The sequence below is a fragment of the Heptranchias perlo genome, chromosome 24 (assembly GCF_035084215.1).
Source record: "Heptranchias perlo isolate sHepPer1 chromosome 24, sHepPer1.hap1, whole genome shotgun sequence".
Classification (NCBI taxonomy): domain Eukaryota; kingdom Metazoa; phylum Chordata; class Chondrichthyes; order Hexanchiformes; family Hexanchidae; genus Heptranchias; species Heptranchias perlo.
In genome coordinates, this window is record NC_090348.1 from 40,669,756 (window position 1) to 40,692,677 (window position 22,922).

The 22,922-nt window shown below is 45.2% G+C and overlaps 1 protein-coding gene across 15 annotated transcripts in view; it reads left to right on the forward strand.

The window, feature by feature from the left end:
• Nucleotides 1-22,922, forward strand: part of fbxo18 (F-box DNA helicase 1) — a 170,039-nt gene that overhangs the window by 42,902 nt on the left and 104,215 nt on the right. For 10 of the 15 annotated variants that reach the window (XR_010967095.1, XR_010967092.1, XR_010967093.1 and 7 more), the window contains exons 15-20: nt 256-377; nt 522-597; nt 7,616-7,813; nt 12,838-12,963; nt 13,975-14,081; nt 18,430-18,564. Coding sequence is in view for 6 of the 15 variants with exons in the window: in XM_068005155.1 (XP_067861256.1) it covers nt 256-377; nt 522-597; nt 7,616-7,813; nt 12,838-12,963; nt 13,975-14,081; nt 18,430-18,564 (764 nt within the window). In the remaining 9 variants the exon portion in view is untranslated. Of the gene's footprint in view, nt 1-255; nt 378-521; nt 598-7,615; nt 7,814-12,837; nt 12,964-13,974; nt 14,082-18,429; nt 18,565-19,939; nt 20,102-22,922 lie in introns of all 15 variants that reach the window. The other 5 variants (XM_068005151.1, XM_068005154.1, XM_068005152.1 and 2 more) reach the window with 3 other exon arrangements.

A 22,922-nucleotide genomic window follows, 5' to 3' on the forward strand; every position in this document is an offset into this window, starting at 1 on the left:
TGAACCCAATACTCTCCTAAAGACGAGTTATCGCTTGCCTTGCACAGATGTGTCCTTGAAGGAGATAATCCCTGGGAGGGCAGCTGAGATATAACAGAAACTCACTTAAAAGCTAAAGTTAATATAACTAACCGTTTCCTTACATTCTGCCCTGAATAGTGACGGTGGATTCTGGTTGGATTTCTCCATTCACAGTGCAATATAAAGCTGCTTCTAGTTTGTGCCAACAACAATCTCATGAACTCTTTATTACAGGTGACACCAAAGATGACCCTGTCGGGCAGGTGGCGATTCTGTGTAGAACTAATGCTGCTGTCTTTGATGAGGCTGTGCGCATCATTACAAGTGAAACCCCAAGAAAAATATATATCATTGGAGTGAGTACTTTATCCTGATGTGTGTTGGACCTCCAGTGCTTTATGCCACAGGACTACTCACTTAAGCGTTCTTTACAAAAATGCACTTCCTTTCATCCGTTTTACCTCCCGCTATGTTTAACTCCTCAAATGCTCTCTCCTCAGGGTCTTGATAAATTTGGAATGGGCACAATACTGGACATTTGGATGCTTATGATCCTGGAGAAGGAACAAGCAACGAGTGAGTTTATCCTTTTGATGGAAAGACACTACAGCTTCCACTCCCCTCCCCCTGCCCCTATCCCATTTCTTGATTGATTCCAGGATTTTCACTCCCATTAATTACTCTATCTGCAAGTTTATTCCACATTCTTTGTGTGAAGAACTATTTCCTGATTTCAGTTCTAAATTTACTTTTTACTAGTTTGAAGCCGTGTCCCCTTCTTCTACTGTTGCAATTTTAATTTAAAGTAATATTGCAGGTTTGTCTTTTCCATTCTATAAGATCACCTCTCAGCCACTTCCTTTCTAGACTGAAAGGCCCACCTTTCTCCAGTCATTCCTCACAACTCGGATCCCTGACAATAAGGATCAGTCTCGGGGCGGGGGGGAGGGGGGGTTTCTCTGCACTGCTTCCAGTGCTTGAATGTCTCTCTTGTTTCTTAGCGGCTGGATGCAGTATTCAAGATGACATCTTACCAGAGCACTGTACAGTTTGATGACGACATCCTCTGACTTGTTTCCTACTGTTTTGGTTGTGTAGTTCAATATTCTGTGGGGCTTTGTTGATCGCTGTTCTGCATTGGTTGGAAGCTTTTAGTGTTGAATCTACTAAGACCCCTATGTCTCTTTCAGTTTCATCCTTAGCTATTTCAACATAGGAACAGGAGTAGGCCATTCAGCCCCTTAAGCCTGTTCCGCCATCTAATTAGATCATGGTTGATCTGTATCTCAACTCTATTTACCTTCCTTTGATCCATAATCCCTTGAAACCCTTACCTAATAAAAATCGGTCACTCTCAGTCTTGAAAATTTCAATTGACAGCATCCACTGCCTTTTTGGGGGAGAGAATTCCACATTTCCACTACCCTTTGTGTGATAAAGTGCTTCCTGATTTCACTCCTGAATGGCCGGGCTCTAATTTTAAGATTGTGCCCCCTTGTTCTGGGTTCCCCCACCAGAGGAAATAGCTTCTCTGTATCTACCCTATTGAATCCTTTTTATAATTTTAAATACCTCAATTAGATTACCCCTAAACTTTCTAAACTCAAGAGAAGACAAGCCAAGTTTATTCATAAGAGCACATGTACCAGTTATTTTTGCTTCCTGTGTTGCAATGCTTTGCACTTGTTTGCATTAAATTTCATCCATGTATTTTGTCCAACCTGAGCCACTTCCTCTGCTTTCAGTTTCCCTCCTGGTTTGGCATCATCGGCAAATCTGACCACTTTTTACGTTGAGTTTCAAAGTTCAGGCCCTCTGTGTAAATTAGAATCAGTTTTGGTTCCAACCCTGAGCCCTAAGGCACTCCCCTGACTCTGACATAACTCATTTAAAGAACTCTCAGTCCCTAACCTTCAGACAGTTTCTTATCCGTTCCCTTCCTTTGCTCTGAACCCCAACAGCTTTGAATTTAACTCATAGCCTTTCAGTTAGAACTTTGTCAAAAGCTTTTGGAAGTTAAGGTGCACCATGTCTTGGGGCTCTTCACAGACCACTTTGGGTTGCCACTTCATCAAAAATCAAGAAGGTTGGGCAGGCAGAATCTTCACCTTCTAAATCCATATTAACTTCTGTTTGCTAGGTTATTATTGCACAGATCATCCTCAGGTATACTGATAATCGATTCCATTATTTCACACGAATCAATCAGTAGTTGACTGTCCGTTTTGTAGTCCTTTTTGATTATGGGAACCATGTTAACCTGTTTCCAATCTACTGGCACTTCCACAGTGTCCATTGACTCCCTCGTAATGATTGTTGATGCCTCGTAAATCTCCTCCCTAGTCTCCCACTCTAATTTTGGTGAGAAATTCTTGCTCCTAACTGAAATTATTTAAGAAGCAGCTAGATACTGTGATGGGAAGATAGTACAATTAGCATTCTGGAGGATGGAATCAAATGGGTCGAAGATTATTCATCTGAACCTATGTTGTAATGATGATAAAAGGCGTCCTTGTAAGGTGCGATGGTGTCTTTTATTCGATTGTCCCATCTAGTAACCTCATTTAAGACCGTACCCCACAGATTTCAATTAATTCATTCTTGAGATGTGGGCGTCACTGGTAAGGCCAGCATTTATTGCCCATCCCGAGATGCCCTTGAGAAGGCGGTGGTGGGCTGCTTTCTTGAATCGCTGCAGTCCATGTTCTTTTGTTTGATACAACTGAGTGGCTTGCTTGGCCATTTCCGAAGGCAGTTAAGAGTCAACCAAATGTAAGAACAAACTGATGTTGGGTTGTTGCTCTTACTTTTGTCTTTCCGTAACTTCCTCAACAGGTAGTTGGCAGGAGTAGCAATTGCTCGGTGATCTCAGATGATATCATCTGGGGATTTAAGGGAAAACTAGATAAAGGAATAAAAGGGTGATAGGGTTAGATGAAGTAGAGAGGGAGGAGGCTCGTGTGGAGCGTAAACACCGGCATAGACCAGTTGGGCCAAATGGCCTGTTTCTGTGCTGTAGTTTTGTTGTAACTTGATATTCCCATTATGTTGTTCAATTGAAATGAAGTTGACTTTTTAATGGGATGGTTGCTCTAAGGGTGCTTGTTCTCGAGATGGGCAACCTAACCTTGTGGAGTAGAAGCTAATAGGCAGTCAAAAATGAATAATTCGCAGAGGTACATAAAAATATTTAATGGTATATATGTCGATAAGCATTGTGGCTGATTGTATCTGTCTTCTGAAGTGATGTGAGGCATGATGGAATTCCTATGCAATATCTGGTGGCAATAAAAGGGTTAATTGTTCGCCTGGATCACACTATCCCATATTGCCTTTGCCTATAAGCTTATGTTTTGGTTTATAGGGAGCAAGGGCTTGCTTATCGAAGTGGGCATGAGAAAAAAATTTGTGGAGTGACCTCAAATACTGACCGACCACAACCATTGATCTGTTTTTTTAAATTCATTCATGGGATGTGGGCGTCACTGGCAAGGCCAGCATTTATTGCCCATCCCTAATTGCCCTTGAGAAGATGGTGATGAGCCGCCGCCTTGAACTGCTGCAGTCCGTGTGGTGAAGGTTCCTCCACAGTGCTGTTAGGAAGGGAATTCCAGGATTTTGACCCAGCGACGATGAAGGAACGGCGATATATTTCCAAGTCAGGATGGTGTATGACTTGGAGTGGAACGTGCAGGTGGTGTTGATCCCATGTGCCTGCTGCTCTTGTCCTTCTAGGTGGTAGAGGTCACGAGTTTTGGAGGTGCTGTCGAAGAAGCCTTGGCGAGTTGCTGCAGAGCATCTTGTAGATGGTACACACTGCAGCCACGGTGCACCGGTGGTGGAGGGAGTGTATGTTTAGGATGGTGGATGGGGTGCCAATCAAGCGAGCTGCTTTGTCCTGGATGGTGTCGAGCCTCTTGAGTGTTGTTGGAGCTGCACACATCCAGGCAAGTGGAGAGCATTCCATCGCACTCTTGACTTGTGTCTTATAGATGGTGGAAAGGCTTTGGGGAGTCAGGAGGTGAGTCACTTGCTGCAGAATACCCAGCCTCTGACCTGCTCTTATAGCCACAGTATTTATGTGGCTGTTGCAGTTAAGCTTCTGGTCAATGGTGACTCCCAGGGTGTTGATGCTGGGGGATTTGGCGATGGTAATGCCATTGAATGTCAAAGGGAGGTGGTTGGATTCTCTCTTCTTGGAGATGGTCATTGCCTGGCACTTGTCTGGCTCGAATGTTACTTGCCACTTATGAGCCCAAGCCTGGATGTTGTCCAGGTCTTGCTGCACGCGGGCACGGACTGCTTCATTATCTGAGGGGTTGTGAACGGAACTGAACACTGTGCAATCATCAGCGAATATCCCCATTTCTGACCTTATGATGGAGGGAAGGTAATTGATGAAGCAGCTGGAGATGATTGGGCCTAGGACACTGCCATGAGGAACTCCTGGAGTGATGTCCTGAGGCTGAGATGATTGGCCTCCAACAACCACTACCATCTTCCTTTGTGCTAGGTATGACTCCAGCCACTGGAGAGTTTTCCCACTGTTTCCCATTGACTTCAATTCTACTAGGGCTCCTTGATGTCATACTCGGTCAAATGCAGCCTTGATGTCAAGGGCAGTCACTCTCACCTCAGCTCTGGAACCCAAACTGAGCATCGGTGAGCAGGTTATTGGTGAGTAAGTGCCACTTGAGAGCGCTGTCGACGACACCTTCCATCACTTTGCTGATGATTGAGAGTCGTCTGATGGGGCAGCAATTGGCCGGATTGGATTTGTCCTTTTTGTGGACAGGACATACCAGGGCAATTTTCCACTTTGTCAATAGATACCAGTGTTGCAGTTGTACTGGCTAGAGACGCAGCGAGTTCTGGAGCACAAGTCTTCAGAACTACAGCCAGGATGTTGTCGGGGCCCATAGCATTTGCTGTATCCATTACACTCAGCCATTTCTTGATATCACGTGGCGTGAATCGAATTGGCTGAAGACTAGCTTCTGTGATGGTGGGGATCTTGGGAGGAGGCCGAGATGGATCATCCACTCGGCACTTCTGGCTGGAGATGGTTGCAAATGCTTCAGCCTTGTCTTTTGCACTCATGTACTGGTCTCTGCCATCATTGAGGATGGGGATGTTCATGGTGCCTCCTCTTCCCATTAGTTGTTTAATTGTCCACCACCATTCAGGACTGAATGTGGCAGGACTGCAGAGCTTTGATCTGATCCGATCTGTTGGTTGTGGGATTGCTTAGCTCTACCTATAGTATGTTGCTTCTGCTGTTTAGCATGCATATAGTTTTGTATTGTAACTTCACCAGGTTGGCACCTCATTTTTAGGTATGCTTGGTGCTGCTCCTGGCATGCTCTTCTACACTCCTCATTGAACCAGAGTTGATCCCCTGGCTTGATGGTGATGGTAGAGTGAGAGACGTGCTGGGCCATGAGGTTACAGATTGTGGTGGAATACAATTCTGCTGCTGCTGATGGCCCACAGCGCCTCATGGATGCCCAGTTTTGAGCTGCTAGATCTGTTCTAAATCTATCCTATTTAGCACGGTGGTAGTTCTACTCAACACAATGGAAGGTGTCCTCAGTGTGGAGACGGGACTTGGTCTCCACAAGCACTGTGCGGTGGTCACTCCTACCAATACTGTAATGGACAGATGCATCTGCAACAGGTAGATTTGTGAGGACGAGATCAAGTAGGTTTTTTCCTCATGTTAGTTGTCTCACCACCTGCCGTAGGCCCAGTCTGGCAGCTATGTCCTTCAGGACTCAGCCAGCTCGGTCAGTAGTGGTGCTACCGAGCCACTCTTGGTGATGGACATTGAAGTCCCCCACCCAGAGTACATTCTGTGCCCTTGCTGCCCTCAGTGCTTCCTCCAAGTGGTACTCAACATGGAGGAGTACTGATTCATCAGCTGAGGTAATCAGCAGGAGGTTTCCTTGCCTGTGTTTGACCTGATGCCATGAGACTTCATGGGGTCTGGATTCATTGCTGAGGACTCCCAGGGCCACTCCCTCCTGACTGTATATCACTGTGCCGCCACCTCTGGTGGGCCTGTCCTGGCGGTGGGGGACAGGACACACTCAGGAATGGTGATGGTGGAGTCTGGGAAGTTGGCTGAAAGGATTGATTCTGTGAATGTGGCTATGTCAGGCTGTTGCTTGACTAGTCAGTGGGACAATTTTGGCACAAGTCCCCAGATGTTGTGCACAAGTCCCCAGATGTTGTTCACAAGTCACAAGCGAGACTGAGCTTTAGAACTGAAATGAGCAAAATTACCAATCCTAGTTCAACTTGTAGTACTATCATAAACTGTAGTGAAAGAGATGCTGGCTTTACTTCAGTAGAACATGGGCCCAAAAGGATAAGATGCTTGATATCACTGACAAAATTTCAGGGATGGATAAGAAAAGTTGCGTTTGTTGAAAATGTGCAGCAGGCCCTTCAATGTCTGTGAAGAGAAACAATGTTGACCTGTCTTTTAGCTTTGCAGATGCTGTTGTGTATTTTCAGTGATAGAACTTTCCCCACTGAACAAATTCGTTACCCTCCCTGATGCACCGCAAAATGGAAGTGATCTTGCTCCAGAAATGCCCCTGCTCCTCCCACGCCACCTGTTCTAGGATAAAGAGGACCCTCTCCGCGATATAGTTGATGTCTGGTTTCCTCTTTTAACATTTATAAAGGCATTAGACCTGATGGCCCTGAATTTCGATTGGGGAGAGGGTTCTCCTGCTCTCCTGCTGTACCTTTTGGTGAGAGATTGGCAGAACTCCCGGAGAAACGGCCTAAATGGCTGAAAATGGTCATTGGTCTGGGATTTTCTTTGCCAATCTTCCATGAAGGTACGGCGGGAGTTTGGGTTGACCCCCGTTGAGATTTCTGGTAATGGAGCCTATTTAATAGGACTTCTGGTTCCATTGTATATCATGTAGGTCCTGCTAGTAGTGATGTATTACATTTGCATTGTGCTTTCTTTTCAGTCTCTTTCGCACTCTCTCTGTCTGTCTGTCTCTCCCTTCCCGTAAAGGTGTTCACTTCTTGCTGGACAATGGTTCCACTTTTGCCCAAATGATAAATTTTCATGTGCGAGTGCTGCTAATCGATTGTGAGGGCATCACAGCCAAGCCAGCACCCAAGATCCATATGTGCATTTCCAGTAGAGGTTGGTTGATAGCTATCAGGAGTGGCAAACTTGGCTGATTCTTCCCAACCTTCCTCCTCCAAGGGAGAGTCAACATAACCAATCGTAGCATCCCCCCGGCACTGCGGTACCAATAAACTAACTGAACCCCAGCCTGTATGGCTCAGCAATTCACTGGCTAACCCCACTGAGCCATTGGGGGAGTCCTATTTATTATGGTAAGTGAAGGTTAGGTATTTCCAAAATCCACTTCCTTTACTTCGATAGACCAAAGGAGCTTGTATTTTGCTGTATAAGAAGTTGGTCAGGCCCTATCCGAAGTATCGTGTGCAGCTCTGGTCACCTACTTTGCTAGGTTTGTTAACATTGTGGATATGTGACACAAGAGGTGCTTCTGGAGAATAACTCCAAAGTGTTTTTACTGTTTTTGGTTCTCACCGACAGAAGACCTTTTAATCCGGGATCCATTCATCAGAATATTTGAACGTAAGGGTGGTTTGCGTGGATTGAAAGATTATGCAGCTGAAGCTGAAGACAAGGAGTTAGAAGAGAGGATTGCAGTGGTGGAAAAGTATGGACTGGGACTCCCTGTACTCGTAGAGAAAATCACCAACTACTCCGTCGATTACCCAGCATTTGCAAGTAACAAAACTATTTTCTTCTCCTCTAAAGCCCTTAGTTTTATATTCCAGCTTCTTCATCATTGTGTTCCTTTCCTTTCCCTCCCAAATCCCTTCACCTCTACCTTGAGCATTCAACAGAGAGAGCAACTTTTTAATCAATTCCCTTTGCGATCTTTTAAAACTTCAGTTCAGTCACGTTGATGTCTTTGCTTTTCCAAAGAAAACATTCCTCATAACTTCCTGAACCTGCACGGATGGTCTCTGTAGCTTATCAGTTTGGATAGTTGAGCCTTCGTGTTGCAGACTAACTTTAAACTTATTTAAAAAAAAACACCTTTCTTTAATGAAAATTGTGTTGAAAATCAGTTGACTGGTTGTGTCCACAGAAATGTCAAATTTATTTCTTGCTGTGTGTTTTTTTTTAGAAACACAAAACTTTGCTTTGTGTTTTTTTAAAAAAATGGAGTCAATATTGATACCACTGTGTCAGCCAATGAGTTGGAGGCGGGGCAGGACTTACAGAGGGACTTCCAGCAAACAGTCTATTTTACAGCAGAGTCTATTTAAACAGAGTCTGTATGAACGAGAGGAAACAAAACTCATGACTGAAACTACAGCAGAGTCTCCCGATAAAAGCATGATTATTCCTCCAGCAAAATGCAGTGAGTGGAGGATAGTCATATAATACAAATAACGTGTGTAAAATCAATCCCAGTCACTTAAAGCAGTCGTTGATGGGGGAATTACCCAATCATCTCCATTCTGGCCAGGACTTGTGGTGTCACGATATGCAGCCTAAAAAAATGACTATGCGTTTCTTGCTTTCTACTGTCTTTGGTATCCTTAACCCAGTTCTTATTGAAGCAGTACATTAGATTACAATGTGCAACACCATCAGATTAAAAATGTAACTTTTGAAAGTATGAGTAATTTCCCTTCTACTGTTGAGGTAGAGTTGTGCGTCCACCTCACACAAAGTGACCCACCCAAGAACTAACAACATGTCATGTTTATGCGAGGGAGGTGTGCACATCTTGTTCCATAGCAAACAGCCAGTAGTTCTATCTTCAAGGTTTGGTGTATGTTTAACCCTGGATAGTCTACAGGAATGTTTAGAGAAACATTGACCATAATAATATTGGTTAGAGATGAGAGAGGGATCACCTATCAGATAATGAGCTTTTTCTTACCCGGTAATGCGAGAGTGGTGCGGAAGAGTCTTCCAAGCTGTGGGATACCGTTGGCAGTCTTGAGGTTCATAGAGATTTAAGAGTTTTCGAGGGGAGAAGAAATGTTTGGCATGAAAGAAAACAAATTTCTTGGAGGCAATTTCAGCATTGGAAATGTGGGAATTACATTTGAGATTGGAAGGAATGGTGAGGTTCACAATGCCAATAGATGAAGAAGGACAGAGGGTAGAGAAAACGAGGTTAACTTGTGGGAGCTGTTGGCTAGTCTTGAGGTGGAGAAACTATCTTTGGAGAATTGAAAGCAAAAGGATTTTCACTGCTGCATCGAAGGACATGTACGAGATCAACATACAATGATTTTTTTTTAAATTCATTCATGGGATGTGGGTGTCACTGGCAAGGCCAGCATTTATTGCCCATCCCTAATTGCCCTTGAGTAGGTGGTGGTGAGCCGCCTTCTTGAACCGCTGCAGTCCTTGTGGTGAAGGTTCTCCCACAGTGCTCTTAGGTAGGGCGTTCCAGGATTTTGACCCAGCGACGATAAAGGAACGGCGATATATTTCCAAGTTGGGATGTTGTGTGGCTTGGAGGGGAACGTGCAGGTGGTGTTGTTCCCATGTGCCTGCTGCCCTTGTCCTTCTAGGTGGTAGAGGTCGCGGGTTTGGTAGATGCTGTCGAAGAGGCCTTGGCGAGTTGCTGCCGTGCATCCTGTACACACTGGATCCACGGTGCACCGGCGGTGAAGGGAGTGAATGTTTAGGGTGGTGGATGGGGTGCCAATCAAGCGGGCTGCTTTGTCCTGGATGGTGTCGAGCTTCTTGAGTGTTGTTGGAGCTGCACTCATCCAGGCAAGTGGAGAGTATTCCATGACACTCCTGACTTGTGCCTTGTAGATGGTGGAAAGGCTTTGGGGAGTCAGGAGGTGAGTCACTCGCTGCAGAATACCCAGCCTCTGACCAGCTCTTGTAGCCACAGTATTTATGTGGCTGGTCCAGTTAAGTTTCTGGTCAATGGTGACCCCGATGATGTTGATGGTGGGGGATTCGGCAATGGTAATGCCGTTGAATGTCAAGGTGAGGTGACTAGACACTCACTTGTTGGAGATGGTCATTGCCTGGCACCTATCTGGTGCGAATGTTACTTGCCACTTATCAGCCCAAGCCTAGATGTTGTCCAGGTCTTGCTGCATGCGGGCACGGGCTGCTTCATTATCTGAGGGGTTGCGAATGGAACTGAACACTGTGCAATCATCAGCGCACATCCCCATTTCTGACCTTATGATGGAGGGGAGGTCATTGATGAAGCAGGTGAAGATGGTTGGGCCTCGGACACTGCCCTGAGGAATTCCTGCAGCAATGCCCTGGGGCTGAGATGATTGGTCTCCAACAAACACTACATCTTCCTTGGTGCTAGGTATGACTCCAGCCACTGGAGAGTTTCCCCCCTGATTCCCATTGACTTCAATTTTACTAGGGCTCCTTGATGCCACACTCGGTCAAATGCTGCCTTGATGTCAAGGGCAGTCACTCTCACACTTTTGTCCATGTTTGGACCAAGGTTGTAATGAGGTCTGGAGCCGAGTGGTCCTGGCAGAACCCAAACTGAGCATCGGTGAGTAAGTGCCTCTCAATAGCACTGTCAACAACACCTTCCATCACTTTGCTGATGATCGAGAGTAGACCGGATTGGATTTGTCCTGCTTTTTGTGGGCAATTTTCCACATTGTCAGGTAGCTGTACTGGCTAGAAGCGCGGCTAGTTATAGAGCACAGGTTTTCAGCACTACAGGCAGGATGTTGTCGGGGCCCATAGCCTTTGTTGTACCCAGTGCACTCAGCCGTTTCTTGATATCACGGGGACTGAATCGAATTGGCTGAAGAGTGGCTTCTGTGATGGTGGGTATCTTGGGAGGAGGCCGAGATGGATCATCTACTCTGCACTTCTGGCTGAACGTGGTTGCAAATGCTTCAGTCTTGTCTTTTGCATTCACGTGCTGGACTCTGCCATCATTGAGGATGGGAATGTTTACAGAGCCTCCATCCTCCCGTTAGTTGTTTAATTGTTCACCACCATTCACGACTGGATGTGGCAGGAGTGCAGAGCTTTGATCTGATCCGTTGGTTGTGCGATCACTTAAGCTCTGTCTATAGCATGCAGTCCTGTGTTGTGGCTTCACCAGGTTGGCACCTCATTTTTAGGTACACCTGGTGCTGCTCCTCGCATGCACTTCTACACTTCTCATTGAACCAGGGTTGATCCCCTGGCTTGTTGGTAATGGTAGAGTGAGGGATGTGCCGGGCCATGAGGTTACGGATTGTGGTGGAATACAATTCTGCTGCTGATGGCCCACAGCGTCTCATGGATGCCCAGTTTTGAGCAGCTAGATCTGTTCTGAATCTATCCCATTTAGCACGGTGGTAGTGCCACACAACATGTTGGATGGTGTCCTCCGTGTGAGGACAGGACTTGGTCTCCACAAGCACTGTGCGGTGGTCACTCCTACCAATACTGTCATGGACAGATGCATTTGCGACAGGTAGATTGGTGAGGACAAGGTCAAGTAGGTTTTTCCCTCATGTTGGTTCGCTCACCACCTCCCGTAGGGCCAGTCTGGCAGCTATGTCCTTCAGGACTTGGCCAGCTCAGTCTGTAGTGGTGCTACCGAGCCACTCTTGGTAATGGAAGTTGAAGTCCCTCACCCAGAGTACATTCTATGTACTTGCTACCCTCAATGCGGAGGAGGGCTGACTCATCAGCTGAGGGTGGGTAGGTAGTAATCAGCAGGAGGCTTCCTTGCCCATGTTTGACCTGATGCCATGGGGTCCGGAGTCAATGTTGAGGACTCCCAGGGCCACTCCCTTCTGACTGTATATCACTGTACCACCACCTCTGCTGGATGGTGATCGAGGAGCCTGGGACGTTGGCTGAAAGTCATATTCACAGAATCATACCTATGTCAGGCTGTTGCTTGACTAGTCTGTGGGACGGGTCTCCCCATTTTGGCACAAGTCCCCAGATGTTAGTGAGGAGGACTTTGCAGGGTTGACTGGGCTTGGTTTGCCTTGTCCAGTGCCAAGTGGCACGTCTGGTTTTATTCTTATGACGACTTTTTGTAGTGAGATTGTATAATTGAGTGGCTTGCTCGGCCATTTCAGAATCAATCACATTGCTGCGGGTCTGGAGTCACATATAGGCCAGACCGGGTAAGGAGGGTAGGTTGTCTTCCACTAAAGGGTGTTAGTGAACTAGATGGGTTTTTATGACAGTCTGGTAGTTTCATGGCCACCATCACTGATACTAGTTTTTTTTTTAATATTCCAGATTTTATTTAATTGAATTTAAACTCCTCAGCTGCCGTGGTGGGATTTGAACTCATGACTCTGGATTATTAGTCTAGGCCTCTGAGATTACTAGTCCAGTAACATAACCACTATGCTACCTTACCCATAGTGGTTAGCCATTGCTAAACTCTTTAGAACTAATGATGGGAGGGAGGACTCTTTAGTTATTGGGACCATAAATATTTGGTCTGGAGATATCAATTTCAGCTGTTTTTTTTCTCTTTCCCCAGTAGTTTGCACAGTGTAATTTACTTCATTCCATATCTGAAGAGGGTTTATATTTTGATTGAAGGTGTTACAAGGCAAGAGCACGCAAAACAATTGTACAGTGATAAAGAGCCATATAGGGATATATACTCAGATATGTGACAATAATGTGACTCAGTTGATGTTGTTTGGCGAATTTTCTCTCTGATGAATGATTTTGTATCCAGAGATCAGCTGGTACAAACTATTAAAAAGGTTAAAAACTTAAAATTTGGATTTCAACTGTCCCTTTCATTCTTTTTAAAGATATTGTCTTGGGAACTGTGCACAAAGCAAAAGGATACGAGTTTGAGACAGTGCAGATAACCGACGACCTTGTAAAAGTTCCCGACTTTCGACATAATCGTCGTATACCTTCGGGGTTCAGGATGGGTAAGTACTTTTCTGTTCATTTTTCAATCCTTTCCTTCCCCCCCCCACACCCCTCTCCTAAAGGCATATATTCTATAGCCCTCCATTTGTTTGCCCAAATTGCCATTCATGTGTGAGCCGACTTAGCAAGAGCCAGCAGGCTATTCAACCACATGCGGCATCATATCCAAGCCCAAGTATATCCTCAGTTACCATCCACAAATGCACACTTATCTAGGTGGGGGTCACCGGATAGTGATCAGTATTAGAAACCCTGACTGAAAGTTTTAAATTTTACTTTATTTATTCGTCCTCCCTCAGCCTGTAATTCCGAGGTCAATTATAGTGCTCTTCTGACCGATCTGGCTCAGTTCAACTAACTCAGCACAGGCCACGGACTGAGCCTGTGGCTTTCCTGGTCTGTATGTTCCAGTGCCACGCAAGGCGGTGCACCCACCCACTGAGCCATTGGAACTGGGCAAAGCTTGATAAGAATCCAAATTAAAATTATTAATACGGTGGAAGAATGTATAGGGGAAAGGAACTCTTAAGAGTAATTAATTACCCATTGAGGGTTGAGTTAAATCCAAATCGCAAGGGACCTCTCCATTGTTTGTGCCTGTATTGCAACAGGCTGAATGGAGGAGAGATGCTGGGCTGATGTACGCCGTTCTTGGAATGTATGTGGTTCTCGTTGTCAGTGCCTGTGACATTAAGGTGCTTTGAGAAGTAGCAATTATTTTGTGGCAGGATTGCAAAAAGAACAAATGTTTAAACAGGCTAATCTTGGCAACAGTAATGACTCAGAGCAGATACACTTTGAGAAGTCCCCATTATTTTGTGTCACCCTAATGTAGCCTCTCACTTTATTATTATTTGGAAAGTGTGTTGCCCTGACTTGCCTTAACTTCACTCCCGCCCCCCCCCCCGCCTCGCCTCAAAAAAAAATTGTGCAATTCTACAAATGTTGAACAATGGTTATTGTCTTTTAATATTAAATTTCTTTTTATCTAAATTGCATCTCTCCCTCAGATATGGTGCCAGATGTTGATTGGAACTTGGTTTACATAGCTGTGACAAGGGGAAAAAGGTGTCTAGTGACTAACAGGTCTTTGGAATGCCTTCTTTCCTTTGCAGGTGTGAGTATAGCGCTTATTGTGTTCCTTTTGTTTTGTTTGTGCTTTTACCCTGCATACCGGATATGCAAGAGGCTTGGAAGGAATGTTACATTGGACTGTGTCGTTCACAAGCTCCACAGGCAGAAGCAAGTTACTGTGCCAAGTCCCTTCTGTTCGACATTGCAGAACTACACTTTTCATTCCAACAATTAGAGGAAGTGCTAGTAACTGGATCTGTGATGCGAGTAGCTGCAGCCGCTGCACCCCATCCAGGTTGGCCTCAGTCAGCCAGATTCCAGCGTCTGTGAGGCGGGAGTGGGGGGGGTGGGGTGGGGTGGGGTGATAAAGAAGAAGCTGGCTAGAGATGGAGTGCAGAAGGTAAGAGCAAATGTGTAGTTTAGATTAAAACTTTGTAAAATGAACCTTGTAGTGGAAGGAGCAAATAAGAAAATACTAGCATTTGTGTAGCGTCTTATCACACTCTCAGAAATGTCTTAAAATGCTTCACACACAATGAATTACTTTGAAGTGCAGTGTTTATTATAATGTGGCAGCCATTTTGCACCAAGAGCAATGGCCAGTTAATGTGTTTCAGAGGGTGTAGGTTGAGGGAAAAGTGCTGAATTCTGGGAGAATCCCTTGCTCTTCCTTGAGTTATTCCATGGGATCCTTAACCCTCCACCTTTGACAAACCATCAGAACAAACATAAAGGGTCTTGGTTTAATTTTCATCTGAAGTGTTGTCTTAGATTATGCATTCAATTCCTGGGGTGGGTGGGCTTGAATAATGTGTCACTCCAAAAGATACTATTGACTTTGAGTGGCTACAGAGGTGAGCATCAAAGGTGATTCTAAGTAACAGGGATTTAAGATGTAGGGGAGGTTTAAGGAAGTTGGGTTTGCTTTCTTTGGGAAAAAGGAGACTTTGAGGTTTTTTAATTTTTAGGATTAGCTTTTTTTTTTGGCATAAAGACTTTTCCGACTGCTAAGGATTTTTATGTCCTTAATTGATTTGGCCATCCAGTCATAGCACATGTATGGACCGGACCAAGAAATGGTTTGTGTACAAAACCATCTCCATTTACTGCAGTGATTGTTTTTAAAATTCTGACTGTGATTTCTGGTCAGTGTTTTTTTAATCCTACCTATCTCTACTTCTCACAGTCCCTTGTTTGTTTGTTTCTCTGTCCTCCTCGTATCCATCTCATGCAGCAGCTTCCTCCACTTCACCAGCCATCTGACGGCGGGGGGGGTGGGGTTTGAGTTACTGCTCTACTCTCGTCACTTAGCTGAAAGACTCTGTTTCCTTCCTCCATATTTGTTGTGCCAGCTACTGGGGTTTTTCAGCCACTACTTTTGCCCCAAACTGCCCTTGGAAAGCGTGAAACATCCATTTAAAATATTTACAGTCTTCTTAAATGCTTACAAAATGTTGGCCCCCGTTATGCATCCCTTTAAATTTTCCTTGTTAGCAGCCTCATCCCTCCACTGATCACCTCCCCGCCCTCCCCCAAACCAGGCCCATGTGTGCTGGGAGCTCACCATCTTTATTAGACCCCAGAAATTCAGGAAGAGTCAGCCCTCTGACTGGATGAGCACAAAAACCCACCACACCTGCCTCTCCCCTGATCTGTGCACAGACCTGAAAATCAGCTCTTGTGCTTAAGCCTGAGAGATTGGAGGAAAGCTGGCTTATTTTGTGTTTATCGTCCAGAAGGACTGCCAGACCAGGGCTTGGTCAAATACACGTGTTCTGTAGCAAAACCTCTTTACGATCCTGCTCTGCTTTGGGAGTATCCATTGAAACTAAAGGCACTATTACTTCAACTTATAGAAGTCTTTAAAATAATGAGGGGCATAGATAAGGTAGATAGTCAAAATCTTTTCCCAAAGGTAGGGGAGTCTATAACGAGGGGGCATAGATTTAAGGTGAGAGGGGAGAGATACAAAAGGGTCCAGAGGGGCAATTTTTTCACTCAAAGGGTGGTGAGTGTCTGGAACGAGCTGCCAGAGGCAGTAGTAGAGGCGGGTACAATTTTGTCTTTTAAAAAGCATTTGGACAGTTACATGGGTAAAATGAGTATAGAGGGATATGGGCCAAGTGCAGGCAATTGGGACTAGCTTAGTGGTATAAACTGGGCGACATGGACATGTTGGGCCGAAGGGCCTGTTTCCATGTTGTAAACTTCTATGATTCTATGATTCTAACTACCAGCTGTGGGTTTGTGCCTTAGCCAGTGCAGTACTGAAGGAGTGTCTTCCTTTGCATGAGACTTCAAACTAAGGCCTTGTTTGCCTGGTGAAGATCCTATAGCATGATTGAAAGAAAAGTAGAGTGTTCTTTGTGTCCTGGACAACAGCCCTCCTTCAACCAAAACAATGGAGAAAGAACAGACTAACTGGAGATTCACCTTGTGCTGGGATTAATTTTTGTTCCCCCCCCTTTCACTTGCACCTGGTCCATGTTGGGTGATTCCATCTTTCGATAAAATAGCTAACAACTGGGAAGTTGTGTTGTGGGAAATTGGAAAGTCAGTCCCACGTGCTAGCATCACAGTGCTTTGAAGCACAAATACATTTTTCCTAACTCATCCCACAGGAAGGAGGAGGCATGTCTGTGCCCCTCGTGATAGACTAAACAGACCCAGTCTTCCAGAACTAAATGCGGAACATAACCATCAGAAACTACAAGGAAGTTCCATCAGAACAAAGGAAGTAGAGTGAGAAAACCCGTTGGCTAATTGAACTCCTCTGTATTCAGCTCACTCAGCTTGACCTATTGAAATGCATCGTCCTTAATAGTACATTCCCAAAGTAGTTTACATTTTTCATGTTCAATATGGCATTTTACCCAGTATGTATCCTTCAAAGCAATTGGTTTTTGTGCAGAATATAATGCATCAGAAACAGTTTCAGGTATTTTCTGCTCTTGAGGTGCTATCGTAATCTTTATCTGTAAAGAGATTTAAAACGACTATAAAAAGGTGCCAGCCGTGGCTCAATTGAGATCTCTCTCTCCTCAGAGTCAGAAGGTTGTGGGTTCAAGCCCCATTCCAGAGACTTGAGCACAAAATCTAGGCTGACACTCCAGTGTAGTACTGATGGAGTGCTGCACTGTCGGAGGGGCTGTCTTTCGGCTGAGATGTTAAACCGTCTCAGATGGACGTAAAAGATCCCATGCCATTATTTGAAGAAGAACAGGGGAGTTCTCCTGGTGTCTTGGCCAATATTTATCCCTCAACCAAAACCTAAAGCAGATTATCTGGTCGTTATTGGTATGGTAGCATAGTGGTTATGTTACTGGACTAGTAATCCAGAGGCCTGGACAAAAATTCCAGAGTCATGAGTTCAAATCCTGCCACAGCAACTGGGGAATTTAAATTCAATTAATTAAATTTTAAAAAAATCTGGAATAAAAAAAAGCTAGTATCAGTAATGGTGGCCATGAAACTACTGGATTGTCGTAAAAATCCATCTGGTTCACTAATGTCCTTTAGGGAAGGAAACCTGCCGTCCTTACCCGGTCTGGCCTATATGTGACTCCAAACCAACAGCAATGTGGTTGATTCTTAATGGCCCTCTGAAATGGCCTAGCCAGCCACTCAGTTGTTCACCACCACCTTCTCAAGGGCAATTAGGGATGGGCAATAAATGCTCGCCCTGCCAGTGACACCCACATTCCATGAACAAATAATTTTTAAAAATCACATTACTATTTGTGTGGACCTTGCTGTGCGCAAATTGGCTGCCACGTTTTGTACATTACAACTGTGACTACAGATAATGAAGTACTTTTGAAATGTAAAGTGCTTTGGGACATACTGAGGCCGTGAAAAGCGCTGTATAAATGCAAGTTCTTTCTTTACATACAGTCCAACAAAGATGAGCCTCAGAGTTCCTTTGAAAAGAAATCCACAATTTTAACTCTAAACTGACCATGGCTAGTCCAGGTACTGATTTTTTATTTTTTGTTGTGCTGCTTTGGAACGAGAGCAGTTGTGTCACTGGAAGCAGTCAATCTGGTTGATGATCGGTTACGTCATCGGAAATGGGAGTTTACGGAAGATTTTTTTAAAATTCTCATCTTTTGAAATTTCAAAATATTTCACTGGTTTACATTTTGCAGGAGTCCGCACTGAGTCTGTTGACCTGGGTATACGTATTGTTGTGGCAGTGTGGTCCACCTCAGGATTGATGCTGGCCGTGGGGAGGGATAGCTGAGCAGGATGCATGTGGTCTAATTTACCTCATGTATGGGGGGGGGAGAGGGAGGGGGTGGGGGGGGGCTGCTGTTCTTCTGCTGCAGACCATTTATTTTGGTTTGGAATTGTTTGCTACCTCTAACACAAGTTTCACCTCAACACCATAGGAATATCTCCTAAAGCCGGATTTGACCACCAGCCTGTTTGGAGAGGGGATACTCCCTATCTGCCATGTAGGCGGATGTTCGAACCGCATTGTGAGTGAAGCAGTGTTAACTATGAGAAAAGCACCAAGTATACATGTGAGTATTTTATAAAAATGACTTTTTAAAAAAATAACTGTATTTGAAAGGGATGATAAAAAGGCGGCTTCTTGGTGAAGAGAGCAGAATGTCGATCTCTGTCTCTGCTTCCCAGAGGTGCAAATTTGGTTGATGCTGGTCATGGCAGTGGACAGCAATGGATCCTAGCCCTGTCAACACAGCCAGGCAGGCCATGAATGGAGGCCGAAAGGCACGTGGAGCAACAAGTGTGCCAAGGGCCGCAGGTGGTACACAGAATTACATAGAATGTACAGCACTGAAACAGGCCATTTGGCCCAACTGGTGTTTATGCTCCGCACGAGCCTCCTCCCACCCTACTTCATCTAACCCTATCAATATATCCTTCTATCCCTTTCATCCTCGTACTTATCTAGCTGCCCCTGGTAGGGGCCTCTGGACCCTATTGTAAGGGCCTGACCAAGCCTTTATACACCGCCAGGGTCACACAGCCCAACAGACTGTTCTGATTCTTATGCTGTTGTGATATTAATTTTTGCTTTGTTACCTCTGTTGATAAGACCAATGAGCTGTGGCCCAAAAAGACGAAGAGAATGCTTGACAGCAAAAAAAAAATCTTTCAATCTCGACTTACTGGAAAAGCAGCACTTTTGCCAAGGGTTTTGCAGTCTGGGCTGTGCTCGGTTCATTGATGTGGTTAAGAAACTGCACAAAGGCTGATTCAAGATATTACGGAATCACAAATCCCTTTAGCAAATCTTACAGTAGTTAAGCTAATGAACATAATGCAATAGCTCCTATTCTGGGAGTGCAAGCTCGGCTTGGCTGCAATTCCCCTCGTCATCTAATAGCCTGCTGACGTTTGCTGCCTAGGTTCATACATGAAGTACTGGAAATCACTTCATAAACAATACCCAATGCCAGCGGAAATATAATCTGAACAATGAGTCCGCACCATCAGGGGAGCAGGAGGGCAAAGTGCATGAGAAGGAGGGGGGAGACAAATTAAGAATGTACCAGAATTCTGTGGAACCATATCCAAGAGCAGGCAGAAATAATGCCGTTTTCGATTTTATTCTTGTGCATTGTTTTTAAATTGTAAACAATTTTACAACACCAAGTTATAGTCCAGCAATTTTATTTTAAATTCACAAGCTTTCGGAGATTTTCTCCTTCCTCAGGTAAATGTTTCATGAAACATTTACCTGAGGAAGGAGAAAATCTCCGAAAGCTTGTGAATTTAAAATAAAATTGCTGGACTATAACTTGGTGTTGTAAAATTGTTTACAATTGTCAACCCCAGTCCATCACCGGCATCTCCACATCATTGTTTTTAAAGTTAGCTTTCAAAGAGTGTTTACTTGTCTTGTTTCCCTTTGCTCCTGTCGTGTGGCAGAGTGTTGGAGGAGCCGCTGGTGGAGAAGGCACTTGTGGTCCCCTTTGCTGCGTGTGCGTCAAGCAACGGATTGACCCAATGACTTACCTCATTGCTTCCCCAGAGCTTGTGGGGTCGGTGGGGTACAGCAGGGAGAACGGGCCGAGACCCTCAAACCATCCTGTAGGTGAAATGTTCTGATACTTTGGGGTGGGGAGAGCATCTGATAGACTCAGAAGTGACCTGAGGGCCCTGAAATATTTTCTTTTGTGCTGGGCTGTCGTGAATGATTTTATTTCTGATGCTGTCAAGTGAAAGGTGTATATAAATAAAATTATTAAATCCCATCAAAATAGAAATGGTCTCGACGGGATGTCCAATTTTCCCAATTGGAATTTGGAAGATATTCTACAGTGGATCTGATCAATTCTTTTTATTCATTCCTGGGATGTGGGGTTACTGGCGAGGCCGGCATTTATTGCCCATCCCTAATTGCCCTTGAGAAGGTGGTGGTGAGCCTCCTTCTTGAACCACTGCAATGTGTGTGGTGAAGGTTCTCACATAGTGCTGTTAAGTAGGGAGTTCCAGGATTTGACCCAGCGACGATGAAGGAACAGCGATATATTTCCAAGTCGGGATGGTGTGTGACTTGAACGTAAAGTTATGTCTGTTCTGTTTTCGTAATGTTCAATGTAAATATCAGATTTTTTTTTTATCTCTGAAGAGAAGAAATTACCATTTACAACCAACTAAACATATTTCGCGTATCTATATTTTTTTCTAGAAGTCGCTACTTCTGCTTCTTACAGTTGTGAGAATTATAATGATAAATTGGTGTTTACCAATAACATCATGAAATATCATCCTTGCTCAAGTGGCGGTTGTTCATGTGTGGCCTTTGGCAATGAGTGCCAGGAGGCTAGTCGACTGTAGAAGACTTCATGGGTGGACGCAGTCCAGCCCCCACATAATGCCTACACACATGCACACGTTTGCAGCAAGGGTCACTGACATGGTACTTTTACTGCTGCCTCTGCTGAGAGGGGGTCAACACAACCCAGACTGGGGGCCGAAGCTGGGATTTCCCTCGTCTATATAGGTTAGCTACACGCTGGGCAACTGTACTGAGCTTTCGGAGGGAAGCAAGAAAGATAGGTTAACATTTCAACCCAAGATGCAGATTGCGCATTAGTTAGTAGAATTTTATTGCTCTGTTGCCAGTTGACAGACTGTGACATTCCCGTATATTTGCGGATAATTATGAAACCTAAAAGACATTTTCTTTGTTATTTCAGTCCCGTTCACTTTCTTTGAATTTACTGCTCAAAAGAGCTCTTGCATTCCAAAATGGCTTGTAACTACATGGAGTAGACTACCTGGTATAAGAAGGAGCAATGGAGAGTGGGAGAGCAACTCAGAGCAAACCCAGGAATCCCCCCCCAGCAGCCTGGTATGAAGGAGCAGCGGGGGGGGGGGGGGGGGGGGGGGAGGAGAGAAAGAGAGAGAGAGAGCGCTTGGCCGGGAAATTTCCCCCCCCCCCCCCCCCCCCCCCCCCCCCCCCCCCTCCCCCCCCCCCCCCCCCCCCCCCCCCCCCGTCCCCCGGTGACCCCCGGTATAAAGGAGCAGCAGAGAGAGAGAGAGCCCAGAGAAAGCACGGGAATCGCACCCACCTGTGGTTGGGAAAGCCCCCCCAGCGGCCAGGGAGAGAGAGCGGGCCGTGTTTCTCCCCCCCCCCCCCCCCCCCAGCAGCTGGGAAACCTCGTGGCTGGAAAAGAACATGGGGCATGAGGGGGAGCGTCCAATTGTCGTGGTCCACGTAGGAACCAACGACCTAGATAGAACTAGGAATGAGGTTCTGCTGAGGGAGTTTGAGGAGCTAGGGTCCAAATTAATAAGAAGAATCTCAAAGCTAATAATCTCTGGATTACTAGCTGAGCCACGTGCAAATTGGCATAGGGTCAAACAGATCAGAGAGTTAAATGCGTGGCTCAGAGTGGTATGGGAGACAAGGGTTTTGATTCATGGGGCACTGGCACCAGTACTGGGGAAAGAGGGAACTGTTCCGTTGGGACGGGCTCCACTTAAACCGGGCTGGGACCAGCGTCCTGTCGAATCGAATAACTAGGGCTGTAGATAGGGCTTTAAACTAAAAAGGTCGGGGGGGGGGGGGGGGGGGCGGGGGGGCGGGGGGGAGTGTTCAGGTGAGGGCAAATTTATAAATCTAAAGAGAAAAGTCAAGGCCATAGAACAGTGTAACGATTTGGGTAAAGATAAGCAGGGTGTGACGGGAAGGGACAGAGAGTTTAACGGTAATAGTGCATCAGTGAATAAGGTCAAATCAGGGAAAAATAGTAAAAAGTTAAAATTAAAGGCACTTTACCTGAATGCACGAAGCATTCGTAACAAGACAGACGAATTAATGGCACAGGCAGAGATAAATGGGTTTGATCTAGTAGCCATTACTGGGACGTGGTTGGATGGAGACAAGCAATAACAAGTGGCAGAAAACACTGGTGGGAGTAGATTATAGACCCCCTAACAGTAGTTATACTGTTAGACAGAGTATTAATCAAGAAATAAAATGAGCTTCTTACAAAGGTAATGCAATAATTGTGGGGGACTTTAATCTTCACATAGACTGGGCAAGTCAAATTGGCAAAAGTAGTTTGGAGGACGAGTTCATGGAATGCATTCGAGACAGTTTCCTGGAACAATATGTTGTGGAACCATCCAGGGAACAGGCACAAAAAACATACCAAAAATTGTGGAGAACCAAGGGTCTAATGTGAGTGAGGAACTTAAAGCAATTAATATTAGTAAAGAAAAAGTACTGGAGAAATTAATGGGGCTAAAAGCCGACAAATCCCCTGGACCTGATGGCCGACATCCTAGGGTTCTAAAAGAGGTGGCTGTAGAGATAGTGGATGCATTGGATGTGATCTTCCAAACTTCCCTATTCTAGAACGGTCCCAGTGGATTGGAAGGTAGCAAATGTAACCCCGCT